The 13433-nt window shown below is 48.4% G+C and overlaps 1 protein-coding gene across 1 annotated transcript in view; it reads left to right on the top strand.

Annotated features, from left to right (window-relative positions):
* Positions 1-13433, top strand: part of IGDCC3 (immunoglobulin superfamily DCC subclass member 3) — a 110726-nt gene that overhangs the window by 72258 nt on the left and 25035 nt on the right. The window contains exons 6-7 of the mRNA XM_042804314.1: positions 5204-5362; positions 13266-13431. Coding sequence (XP_042660248.1) covers positions 5204-5362; positions 13266-13431 — 325 coding nt within the window. The remainder of the gene's footprint in view (positions 1-5203; positions 5363-13265; positions 13432-13433) is intronic.

Raw genomic sequence — 13433 nt, forward strand, 5'->3', positions numbered from 1 at the left:
ATAACCAGTCAATATACCAAATGGAGGAAAAAACCCACTTTTAATCCACTCCCGGAAATAAAAAAATCCGTGGCCACAAAGTCTTAGACAGATGCAGATGATTTAACAATCGGCCTGACTTAATTTAAACAAAAAAAAGTGAATTATATGTGAACATCTTTCTTGCCTTGTCAAAATAAAGAAAAGTCGTGGCACTGCTATTGTGCTGGGTCTTTGCACAAGGTAAGCTTCCATTTCGGCACGTCTCTCTGAACCCCTTTGCTCACAGTTTTGATGTTGTGGCATTTCTTTTATCAGAAAGGACCAAAAGAACAATTTTGCTTTTACAGCTTTCTGGTGCAGGGGAAAGGAAGCCATAAACAACACTTGCACTTTTTGCTTTGGCCTTGCTAAAACCTGGCTGGTTTTCAGTGGGAAAGGCAGGTATATTTTTCTTGAAGGAAATAATTCAAATTCTGGGCCAGTTTTTGTGTCACACAATCAATTTTGAATTTAATTTCCTTGGGAATATGTTGTAGCCCCTGACCACAAACAGAATTCCTGTGTCTCGCCCTGCATGAAATGTCAACATTCATTAGAGAGCAGGCTCTGAGAGAAATGTAAAATCATTAAGGGTTTGTTCAGGGAAGATAGGGCTTTTCCTTTCAGAGCTACGCACTTCAGGCTTGGACCTGTATGTGTGCACAAATGAATATCCTGGGCACTTACTGCAAAGCCTTTTGAATGAATGACGATTTTAATGTATCCTTACCCTTTAACTGACAGGCCACTGAGCTGGCCTCCATAAAAGGTACCAAGGCAGAATAATAAACTATTTAGAGAGATAGAGAAAAGTGAGGCGAGAAAGAAAAGACAGTGATTATCTGATAGCGTTATACAGAAGTTGTCAGAAAGGGTCGCACAATGGGAAGGAAATTACTAAAGAGGGAGCCATTCAAGAAGTAAACTATACAACAATTGTAGGAGCCAATTAATTGGTAACTTATTGGACACAGAAGCTTGCAATAGATGGCTGACTGGTTGACAGGAGCACCGTTCCCGTAAGTGTTTAGAAATAATAGAGTAAATTTCACCACTTCACATACTGAATAGTCAACTGTTGCAATGTACTCTAAATATGCTAATCCACAGTGCCCAGTGTCCGCCAGAGCAGGAGACCCATGTCTCTAAAAAGTGGAAGGCTACTATGGCACAATACAAAGAATTCACAAAAGACCTAAATGATCAACATTAGAAAGTTGTTACTTTCTTTCTAGTTGCTACTTATAAAAGAAAGGCGTTCGTGTTGTTGCATATTCATATCGCCTGGCACGTTTTAACGGGTCTCTGTAATTGGTGCTGGTGTGCCAATCACTTGCTTTGCAGGCGGAGAGCGATCTCCAGAAAGCATCACATACACCTTGGAAAAATAAATAATGCAGCTCCCAAACTGCATGCGTCTTTCATCCAGACATCACCCCAGTGGGGAACCTGGAAGCCTTTACTTGTCCATAGCCAGAGCATTTTTTGGGGGATCACGTCCCCTTTGGAGAATGGTCTCCTTTATTAATCGCTTGTCCGCCTGCTCTTCACAACCAGCTGAACCTCCTCCCTCTGCCCTCATCAGTTGAGGATTGACAGAGAGAATCTGTCAGACATTTCTACCCAGACTGACTTGTTTTCAGCCCTCAGATTTTCTGCTTTTGACTTCATAAAAAGAAGTTCATGTTAAATGAGCAGCACTTTCAAGCCTGTGTGGGTCCTGAGAGCTTTGGGAACTGAGCAACAGTGTTAGCTTTTCAGTCTTTCAGATGTTCTGCATGGAGAGATGACTTGGTGATGGCAAGTGATGCCAGGAAAATGCGGTTTCAGGATTTGGATGCCTTGATCCAAGCCACTCTTCAGGTCTCTGTGTAAGGGAAGCAGGGTTAAAATAGATAGCAACCTTTGCAAAGCAGGTGTGAGATGTCAGTCCCTCTGCACAGCACTTCTGCAAAGTTCTGAGCTTTCAGAATGCAAGGAATTTCTTGTGTAAATACTCTGTATTATTTATATGTTGCCAGTGCTACTAAGTTGTACTTGATATTAGCTAAAGACCTTCTAACTGATCACAAGACAGCTCAGGTTGAGTGAGGCATGGTAGTGTAAGAAGGATGGAGCAAGCTGGGAAAGTAGAGAGATTTCTCTAGAAGCTCTTTTCAGCACACTTAGGAAAGGAGGAGTTGAGTAAAAGGCATATGGGCTGACCTGGCACGGTGATCTTTGCTGGCGGTTAGGGGTGGCCACACTCTCTGAATCAAATGGCGGGTCCCCAGAGGTTTCTGAGCTTGGACATCTTTGTTCTTCAGGGAAATGAAAGATGCTTGGTTGACAGGAGATGTTTCTTCAGACCACCACACCTCCCATTAATAGTTGGAACTAGAGAGGTAACTGAGGATGTATTGATGCAGGCATTTGGACTGTGTGGCGTACCTGCTGCAGGCTGGGGTTTTGCATGCTTAAATTATGTAACGCATTATAAATAATACAGTAAAACTACTGACATTCAAGTCACATTTCTGTGGTATTTCTTAAGGCAATGATGTGATGAAGCATCCAGGTATGGCCACTTCACATCTTTCACTGGTCCTGTCCCTCCCTTGAGAGAGAGATTTGATTTTTACACCTATTGTAAATACAGACTTCCAAAAGGTCTAATTTAAAAGATGATATCAAGTTCAATTTTAATTTAATTCAGACCTCTTTACACTTCAGTTCAAATGATGTTTGAAAGGAATGGTTCCTTCTTATTGCTCATTAAATGTGGGACAGGTCATGTTTTACTGTCCTTTTTATGACTGAGCCATTTACTGCTGCAGTGGCTTGGCCAGCTATGTGATCGTTTAATCATTTAATGACATTGTTTTTCTCTCTCTAAAAGACCTCAGCATTTTCCTTTGCAATGCAAATAATGAAGTGGTCTGGCATTGCTTGCCTAATGAAGCAAGAAAACCTGTAAGTTTAAAAATTCCCTGAAAAGCAGTATTTAAAGAGCATGGCAGGAGATATGTTTGTGAAGTGCTTTGTAGCTTTCAGTCCATGTTTTGCCGGTGTTTCCTAGCAGGATGCTGCCGTTAACCTGAAATGGGATCCCTTGCTTCTAAGGTCCAGGCTTGCAAGCTGATGAATGTGTGCTGCTCTCACTAATGCTGCCAGAGACACTTGCTCTCCCTCCCATCACGTGCCTTGCCATGGGGATCCAAGCACTTGGTGGGCAGCATGTTGTAAAGTGGCATTTCTGGGCTGATGGTTAATTTGTCCCTCCCCTTGAGTGCTGCTTTGCTTTCATGTTTTCCCAATCTGTTCCAGAACCTGTTGGTTATGAATGGACCAGATCCTCATAATATTCTTTATGATGCAAAGCATGATATTACATCTAAAGCATACGATTGCAAGATAACTTTTAACTAGCCCTGCATGTCTGTTTGTGTTGAAGGATGAAGCCTGCCCAAGGTCAGGCATGAGCCAGGTCTTGATCACGGACCATGTTGTACAGCAGAGGCTATGAAGGAAATTCTTGGGAATAATGGGGTGTCTCAGGGTGACTGCAGCAGCCCCATGGCAACTTGTGTCTTTCACAAAGATTTCCTATTGCTGGATTACACCAGATGCAGCCACTGAAGTGGTTGTGTGCCATGAATATTGATAACCAGCCTGAGTCTTGAGGTCCTTCAGTACCAGACGTCTCTGAAAACTGTTCTGCCCACTGAGTGATGATAAATTTTAAAGCGAGTTGAACAGCTATGACCTAGCATCTCTCAGGAGGTAGCCCACAGAAGTAGAAACCAGTTAGAGCATCTCAGATCTTTCCCCATGACCCACTGCTTGCTACAAAGCCGTTCTGATTTTACTTGGCTTCTTCCATTTCCTTAGCAAGATTACGGCACAGACCAGTAGAGCTCCCAGGAGGAATTTTTCAGATTGTTTTTTCCTTTTAATAGCCACAGCTTTGAAGCATAGCACACAGGCTCTTCCACTGTTGCGGACCACACGTGTATGGAGTGCCCATGGGATGGACAGCTGGAGAGATCACCAGGGCTGGTTCTTGCTTCTCCCATTTCTGTAGGTTCTTTAACCTTCTCCTTGAGCAAAGGCAAGAGAGGAACTGGGTTCCCGTTTCCCATCTGATGAAAGTGTGCTCCTTTTAACTGCTCCTCCAGTAAAACTACTCCCCTGCCTTGCCCCTCTGCTCAGACACCCTGACACATGCTAGGGCTGATTTAGAGCTGCCTTTGTCAGACGGTGTCTTAAAACACAAACCAATGAAACAATAAAAAGCAATAGCCTGATACTAATGAAACACATTGTAATTAGAGCTGGCTGGGAATTTTCCAGTGAAAACAGGCTTTGTTGGAAAAAGGTGAATTCCCTGATACTGAACTATTTCATGTTAAGCGCTTCAATTTTGAAGACCTTGTGCTGGAGCCCAGGCGTGGTTTTTTGGAAACATCACCACTCTCCTGCCAGCCTGCCTCAGACCCAGCACTCAGGATGGAGGCAGCCCTTTCCAGTTGCCCTTCTAAGCCAGAGCAGTTGAGCAGATCTAACCACCAGCTCAGAGTTTGGCTCCTTGGCCCTGAGGTATTGTGTGTTCCAAGAGCTAAGGAATCAAAAATCCAGTGTATGCATAGTTTCCTAAGCCACAAAAATCCATCAAGGGTAAGCAGGCAAAAAGGCATAATTTCTGGCTTAGGAAATCCCCAAGTCATAAATTTCTGGTGGCTGGGAGAGTGAATCAGGGAAGTACTGCTGTAGGTTGGCTGGTCTTCTCCTTCCCTGCTCCTGTTTGGAGCAAGCGGTTGAGCTGGTTGGATCCCTGCTCAGTCTAATGTAAGAAGCTGGTAAGATTTAACTTTGTTTAACCGTCCTGTTGAAAAGTGCTCTGGGTGCTTCATCTTGATGTGAACACGTGGCTGAAAGCTTTCACATTTCCTGTGATGGTACCTTGGGTTTCCAAGCAGCACAAAGTCTGGTTTTGGGCAAACACCTGAGGATCCTATTTTTTTCCAGAAGGCAGTTCTGCTAAGAGCATCAGCTAAAACCCACTTGACTTGACTTGGCAAATCCCAGAGCATGGCACCACTCCTCCATGAGTACTTAGACTGGACCTCACTGAGGACTGTGCCCTGGAGAACATCACTCAAAGGTCCAGTGTGTGACTCTCGCCCTTTTCCCCTTCTTCCAGACGGCCGCCCGATCGGTGTGGAGGGGATCCAGGTGCTGGGGACAGGAAATCTCATGATCTCGGACCTCACCGTGCAGCATTCTGGCATCTACGTGTGCGCCGCGAACAAACCCGGCACTCGGGTGCGCAGGACGGCGCAGGGCAGGCTCGTTGTACAAGGTGAGCAAACCCTGGGGCTTGGGGAGTGGTGATGCCCGCTTCGCTGGGCCCTCTACACAGGCTTTACCTGTCACCTGGGCACTGTGATGGGTTAGGCTGGACAGATGCTGACTTTGTTTCTCTTATGGTATCAGACAAAGGATTTGCTTTCCAGATGGGTGTATGTCTCTGTGTCCCACACAGATGTGGGGCAACCAGTCAATCGTTCAGCTGAGACCTCAGCTGCATAGGTTGCAATGGTTTCCCACCCCATCACAGGCATTTATTTGGCTTAACAGACACCAGCTGTTACTTGTTATCATTCTTGTACATCTCAGCAGAAAGCTGTAGATGAATTAATTAGCCAAATTAGTCTTTCACCCCTGCATGGTCATTGATAAGGGGACACGGGCACTGTTCTCATATTGGACCCCTCTCTATGATAGATACCACTCCTGTAGTGATATCAGTCACCAAGTATTGCTCTCCAACTGAAATAGCACTAGTAATTCTAAAATAATTTCCAAAAAGTCAGTGAGATTGTTTTCTTTAGCAGTTGATACTGTGTCTGAGCCCCTTGCCACGACATGAGTAAAGCACCCTTTGGGGAAAATGTCCAGGAGATGTAGGTTGCTCCCCTTCCCTGCAGCAACTGTCCTCCTGAAATGACACTTGTAAAGGGTGATTCAGCCCAGAGATCAGCACTTAAGAAACCAAACCAACCCCCTCCACATGCTTCGTGTGACCAGTCTCCATGCTGGGGGGAGCCAGGCAAGTATTTCAGAAGGCAAACCCAGCTGGCAGTGTGCTCTGAATGGCAGTAATCCGCCCCTGATTACAGGCACTCACCTCCTCTTCAAGCTAGTCCACTTAAAGCATCTTGCGCTCTCATCAGTTCACTCATTAACTATTGACTGATGATATCCTGAATCTAAAATTATATACCTCCTGCCGGAGCGAGCTAATTGAACCTTTCATGCTGGTGATGGGGAAACTGCCCTGCTCCAGCCCCCGTGCTCACCTGACAGGTCCCGGGCGTCGCTGGCGGTGATCTGGCACTGCACCACTCATGCAGCAGCCGTGGTCCCTGGGTGCTGGCATCCCTCTTCCCCTTTGCCTCGCGAGGAGCAGTGTGGAAAGGGTGCTTATACAGGGCTGCTGATGCCTCCTGAGTCCCAGGTGCTGATCAGACATGAGAGGAGGTGAAAACTCACTGTTTCTTTTGCTGTTGGATTTCTGGGTGAGCAGCACAACGAGGGGGCCTCCCAGCTGGCTGGGATTGGGTACACCTATGAGTCCCCTTACTAAAAAAACAACCCAAGCATTAAGAACAACCTCACTGTACTGATACAAGCCCTTTAGAGATGCTGCAGGACAGCTCTCCGTACGTGGTGCATGTAGCAAAGGTCTCCTAAACCCAAATGCCAAGCTGCTGTCTTGGAAGCAGGCAGGCAGCCAGAAAAAATGACCTGGAAAATCTGTGAAGTTGTAAAAATACAGCTATTGACTACTGTTGACTGCTCCTGTTAGCAATTGCATGAGAGGGGGAAAGGTAGCAAAACTTCTCATTGTTACAGATGAGCAGTTTTCAGTCTCTTTGGAGATTTGAACATCAGCTCCTGAGCAGCTGGTCTAGTGTTGGAGTTCATCTGGGGTGGAATTACTGGGGATTTTCACCCAGGGAACCAGGATGAGAATTTGGCCCTAAAATGGTAATCACGGGACCATTGGAGCCCAGCCTCGCTGTGGAAGGGGGATGCTCCTGCATCCAGCATTAGCAGAGAAGTTGGCAGTGGTACGGAGAAGTGTGGCCAATGCGTCCTTTGACATGAGCTGCAGTGTCCAGGACCCCACCCTGGTGTTGCCCATCCATAAAATGCTTCATGTTTTTGGAGGTGCTGTTGTTCCCCAGCAAAGGTAATGTCAGACCCTGGCCAGGCAGCTGGGCTCATCCCAGGTTTGCTCACCCTCCCTCTGGAAGCAGCTTTTCCTTCCTCTGGATCTCATTTCGCCTGAATTTTCCAGCTGAGAGGTACAAATGATTGCCGTTCAGGTTTGTCTGGGAAGAAAACAGCAATAATGACTGACATGGGAGACCGTGGGTTTTATCTTTGTCAAGATGTCAGCAATGCAAATTACATCCGTAAAGAGAATAAAAACAAAGAGCGGGCTATCAAAAGCCTGGTTGGAGAGGAAGTTAGTACAGGGCTAGGACAATACAGCGTCCTCAAAGCACGCCAGGCCAGGTACTTGCTGCATTTATGCAGGGGCTCTTGAAGTGCCTGCAGGCACAAATTAACTTGCCCTGCGTCTTTTGAAGGAGGCACGTTTTATAGGTGGGAAACTGGGAGAGAAAGGGCGATGTTTCCTGTTGTAAGGCACGGAGTTAGCGGGAGGCTGGGACTGAGACCACGTCCTCCCTCCTGCTGCCAGCGGTGGTCCTCCTCCCCATCACAGCAGCCGCGTGGGCAGAGGTGTCCCGGCGCAGGGCTCTGCTCTTGCTCTGGCAGTAATGTCCTTTCCCATTGCAGGCTCTCCTTCAGATCATCTAACGCCCTCTTATTATCTTCCTGGGAATTCCTCCTCCCTTCAGAGGAAAAGGCATCAATCCCCCGCTCCCTCCCTCCCTGCCCTCCCCTGGCCATTTAGGCTCCTTTGATCTCTTTTGTAAGGTTCTCACACAAGAAAGTTTCCATTTTCTCTTCAGATCCTGGCGCAGCCATTTGAATATTGCTTTGTGCTGGGCTGCGAATGAAAGTCTCACGGGGGGAGTTGTCGAAGGGCCGAATGCATCGCCGGCTGAAACGGAGGGTGTGCGTGCGTGTGGTGCGAGGGAAGAGCAGGCTTCGGTGGCAAGGAAAAAAAAAAAAATATATCAAAGCGCTCTCTCTCTACCTCCTGTGCAATCTTTTGTGCTTTATTATGTGTTTGGTGTCATAACAAACTGATGGGCTGTGAATGGCCAGATGGTCACCAGTGTTCTCCACTCCACGCTTCATTTCCTCCTGAAAGCTATGCAGAAAAATGAGATCCCATCTCATAAATGAGTGCCCATCTTAAGGACATGTTTTTGAAGGCTCTGCTGACAATGACTGCCTTGTTTGCCTTGCTTTCTGCCGGCAGAACCGGGCAGCTCTCCTTGGTCCAGCAGATCTGGCCACCGCTGCGTTTCCTGATGTTTCTTCCATCGTTCTTGCTCACTGGCATTGCAAGCCTTGGCTGCGGGGCTGAATTTCAGCAGCAGATGTATTGCAGTTTGCTGTGTTTTAGGCTTGGCTCTGTGGTACTTGGTTTGTCCTTGAGTTTAGCCCTAAATTCATGCTGCAAAATCAGCTTCAGTGTGTGCTGCATGGGTCAGTGAGCCCCATGGAGTAGTCTCCTTCCTGCCCACGTTTTCCTTCTCAAGAAAAGCCACCACACAGGGACAGGTGGGCACTCGGATCTCGTCCGTCGGGATGCTGGGGTGAGCGGGAGTGCCTGAGCCCTCCAGGGCATCCTCCCAGGGACATGCTGGTAGGTGATGTGGGAACATGTCCTGCTGCTGCAGAGCTCCAGCCTGCAACTTGCCAGGACAAGAATTTCATGATGCCCACCAAAGGCTGAGGGTCACTCTCCATGAGAGCCTCCCTTGAGTGGTCTCTGCTGGTTTCCCAGGGGACACAGTCCCAGGTCCCATCTTTGGCCCTAGCAATCCCACCAGCTCTGCAACTTTACTATTGAAGTTATTCACATAAGCATCTGGGCATCCTCTGTAGTCAATGGAGAGAAGCCAAGTGGGCAGCAGTTCTTTGTCTTAAATCTTCTGTCTTCTGATGCTGTGCTTGACTGATTTGCCTGTTGACCTGTCTTCTCCTTTATATCCTTATTGTAGGTTCTGGTAACCCTAATTTATGAGGTTTTGTTGCTTCCATGTTATTCTTCCTTCTCACCTCAGCCTCCCTTCCTCACCCTGCCACTCTGGCTGCTTGAGAATTAAAGGCAGCTTCGTACTGAGGTGCACGGGGCAGGGATTTATCTGGCTCTGGTGTGTCGGTTGTCGGTGCTCCCTGATCCTTAGGACAGCCCTTCTCGGTGAGCTGTCGGGTGCCACAATAAGCACCACACCACAAACTCGCAGCAGGGCAGCAAAGCTCCCTGTTACCTTGGGAGAGGACTGATGGTGGGTCACTGCTGGGCTGAGATGTCCCTAAAGAGATGGAGCCCGTCCAGGTCTCCTGGTACCCCGCTGTTACGGTGCATCTTCATGCTATCGCAGTTTGTTGAGCACAGTAAAAGCTATTGAAGCACTTTGTTAACAATTCTGGGATGGTATTACTGCTTTTTGATACCAATGTCACGCCTTTAAATATTCATTAAAACTGCATGATCCCCTCCCTCCCATTAAGTCCTGAATAATCAACACTCTAGTTTCTTCATACTTTACAAGCCGGGGCTGGATCCTGCACGCTCCTCCTTGCCAGGTTTGAATCCTCTGCTTTTAACAGTGATCTGTGTTAATATTTTTGTTAAGACCTTCATGGGGGGCTGACATGTGCTTCCTCTTGCTGCCAGCAATGGCCTTTTGGCATGTAGTGTGGAAGGGGGAGAGGCATTCAGACCACAGCAGCTCCGTGCAGGGTGAGGTGAGCACTAATGAGATGCTCTATTAATTATGAATGACGAGAGGGGTGAAGGGCTTGGCAGAAGGCAGGGCTTCGCTTCTGCTCCTTTCCCGCTAACCCAGGGCCAGAGGTGGCAAACTCTCAGTTCCTGTCGAAATCCTTTGAAAGGGCAGGGAGGGGACCTGGGAGGAGCAGAGCAGACATTCTTCTGTCCCGGGAAGGAGCCATTCGCCCTGAGAGCACGCACCAGCAGCCTCAGGGCACCCTGACTGGGGACACTGGTACGAACACCGGCTCGGGTGCGCCCAGTCCAGGGTAGCAGAGGAGCATCTCCTCGCAGCGTGCCTGTCCCCATGTTAAGACCCTGTTGGCACCCGGACCACGTCCTTTCTCTGATGCTGTCAGAGGCTGGTGTTGGGGACAATGAAACCTTTTAACTCCACGGGTTTCTCCTGCGGCCTGGGCCCTTTTGCTGCTCCAGCTCCACACTGCCGCTCCTTCTGCGCCAAAATGAGTAGGGACAGAGCGATGCCTGGAGAAATCCAGGAGGAGCAGGGGCAGCAGAAGGGCATCCCGTGTCTTGCAGCGAGGGTTGCCACCGAGCAGGGACGGCTCGACACAGCAGAGGTGGCAGCCGTTCAAAGGAGCGGCCGCCTGCTCCCCAGAGAGTTTAAGCAAGTTAAACAGGGGCCGGGGTTTTGATCTGGTTGTGTTTAGCGAGACAGAGAAGAGGAGGGACGGCAGAGGGGAGCAGGGACCTGAGGAACCCAAGGGGCCGTGGTCCTGAATAGCATCGCTGGCGCCGGGCCAGCGGCCGCAGCTGCACGTTCGTCACCCCCGAGTCACACGCGACACAGCTCCAATTACTCCCTCTTGACACGGGCTAATAAGGGAGGATAAGGAGAGCCGGTGATTCCAGAAGGGTTACGCCGGATGCTTCTTTCCATGTTTAAACTTTGGTTCTGCTGGAACAAATGGCGGGTTTGAGATTTAGTGAAGGGGGGGAAGGGGAGGGGGGAGGCGGAGGCAAAGAGCCAAACGGCAGGATCTTTAATGAAGCAGCAGCAAGGAGCTGGAAGATCGCTGTGCCCTTCCTTGGCATCCTGGGTTTGCACCTGCGAGTACTGCTGGTGCAACTCGTGAGCCCAGATGAAAGCAGGGAGGTGCACAGCCACTTGCAAAATAATTGCTCCTGCAAAACTGCACCAGCACAAAGAGGGGGGCGGGAGGTTAAGGAAGTCTTGAAAATCAAGTCTCTAATGCTCTCACTGTATGCCACAAAGGGACCATTCACTGCAGGGAAGAGGGGCTTTTCCCCCTGCTTATCCATGCTTCCAACTTTTATTGAACCCATCCTGAATTTTATTTCCATTTATAAGTCTAGAGGGGGAAAAAAATAAAGGCAGGGGGTGTGTGTGTGTGTGTGTGGAATGTAGGAGGGAAAAAGAAAGACAAGGAATCGATTGGCACCTGGGGAAGTTTAGCAGGAGGTTCTGGAAATATGTGTCCATTAGGTTGCTGAGATCAGGTTCATTAGTAGACCCAAGCACTGGCAGAAGTGGCCTGACAATAAACTCTGCCGGCGGACACCCCCTACTGCTAACATAAGTCAGACCTGCCATGCTCCGCTTCCCTTTGATTATTAAAAAATGGTAGAGGGGGCTCCTTCGAGGTAGAAGGGCTCTTCAATGAATTTCTCTGTCTTTTCTGCTTGCAGGACTTAAAATGTATGTGACTTTGCTCTTACACACACACACACCTCGCACTGCGCTTTGGCCTTTTTGCAGGAGTTGTGCTGCTGGTGCCTTGCGTGCACGCAGCTTTATCACCCCGTGCTCCTGCAGCAAACCCTGAGGGGTTTTTGGCCACGAACCACCAAGGTCTCGACTCTGGCATAGCTGCTCCTGCCTGCAGCCTGGCCACCCCTCAACACATTTTGCTGGCTCGGTTTGCGCCCTTCTCCCATCCCAGCATCTCTGCTGGTGGCAAAGCCCACCAACCCCATGCTTGGAAAATGCCAGCGAGTGGCCCTGAGCGTGTTTCCCTGGATAATCTTGCTTTTGTCAGAAAAATTTAACACCAGCCATCCATTATGTGATGCTAGTCAGTAAATTCATTATGGGCCCGTGCCTCTTATCTGTTTGTCTTCATTGCGGCTGCTGCCAGATCCACCTGATTTTAGGTTTCAGCAGCAACATGAAGTATATTTATCACTTTGCCCTTTGAAGCGTAACTGCTTGAATAAACTCACCTATTTGGCACTGTCTTTCAGGCCCTGCTTTCTGTAGGCTGACACGCTGGTTTATTCTGAGAAATTATTTTAAATCTGTTTTGAGCTGCTGGAAGGGGGGAAATCACTTTCTGTTTAAAAACGTTATTTTTAAAGGTGAAAACATTTGGTTACAAGGTGAGCAGCAGTTACAGGGATGGTGGAGTCTTCTGCCAGCTTGTCAGGACCCCAAGGGTCCCAGGCTACCTATCTGGGGTAAAAAAGGTTCCCCAATCTATTGCTACCAGGACAGCCTGCAGCAAATCTGATGTTTACTGGGGAAAGAACAACCTGCTAGATTGGTGTATGCACATCCATACATTTCTGTCCGTCTGCAAGCAGTTTGCTAATGCAATATGGGTCCTTTGGGTGAAGCCATGAGACATTGCTCTAGCTCTGCCATTGATGAAAGAGCAGATCTTCCCAACCACAAACGCTATAATTGATGCATGTAGTTACAGCCTTCCTTCCTCACTACTCTTCATACTGTCAGTACATGCTGATTTTTCAAAGTCCCCATATCAGAGGGCTCGTTTCTGCCAGGGCAGTGGCCCTGTGTGGTGCCACGTGCTACAAAAGGTTATGCACACTTTCCATTGTATGTGTGTGCAAATGACCAGAGACTGCTCACCCTCCAGCCTGCTCCCCTAACAGGCAGGATGCATTTTTAAATAGCCTTTGTCAGACATGGATTATTTTGCATCATTGGGGTTGCTTTCAGTGGGAGACTGGGGAGAGGTGAGTGGGCTTAGACCCTGTTGCTGTTTGCCTGAACCCTGCAGGCCCCACCTTGGCTCTCCATACAGTACTGAGCTGACCTTCAGGTGCTTTCTCTGAAGCCATGACTGCCAGGATGGGCAACCAAATTGCACTGATTGCAGACACATCATCCAAACCATAGTTATCTGCTGCCTATGCTGTGGGTTGGCCAAGCATCCCACCTTCCCAGGCAGATGAGGCTTATTGAAGCTCAAGCTACAAAGTTACTCTTTGTACCAAGGTAAAGTGGGATCATCGTGACTTTTCTCACCTTCCTTCTCCTTTCTCCTTGCAGCCCCCGCAGAGTTTGTGCAGCATCCCCAGTCCATTTCCAGGCCTGTGGGGACTACTGCCATCTTCACGTGCGTGGCCCAAGGGGAACCACCCCCCCAGATCACTTGGCTGAGGAACGGGCAGATCCTGGAGACCAGCGACCACATCAAGCTGAAGAATAACAACAGGT

This window comes from Tyto alba, unplaced genomic scaffold (assembly GCF_018691265.1).
Source record: "Tyto alba isolate M040663 unplaced genomic scaffold, T.alba_DEE_v4.0 Super-Scaffold_41, whole genome shotgun sequence".
NCBI lineage: Eukaryota > Metazoa > Chordata > Aves > Strigiformes > Tytonidae > Tyto > Tyto alba.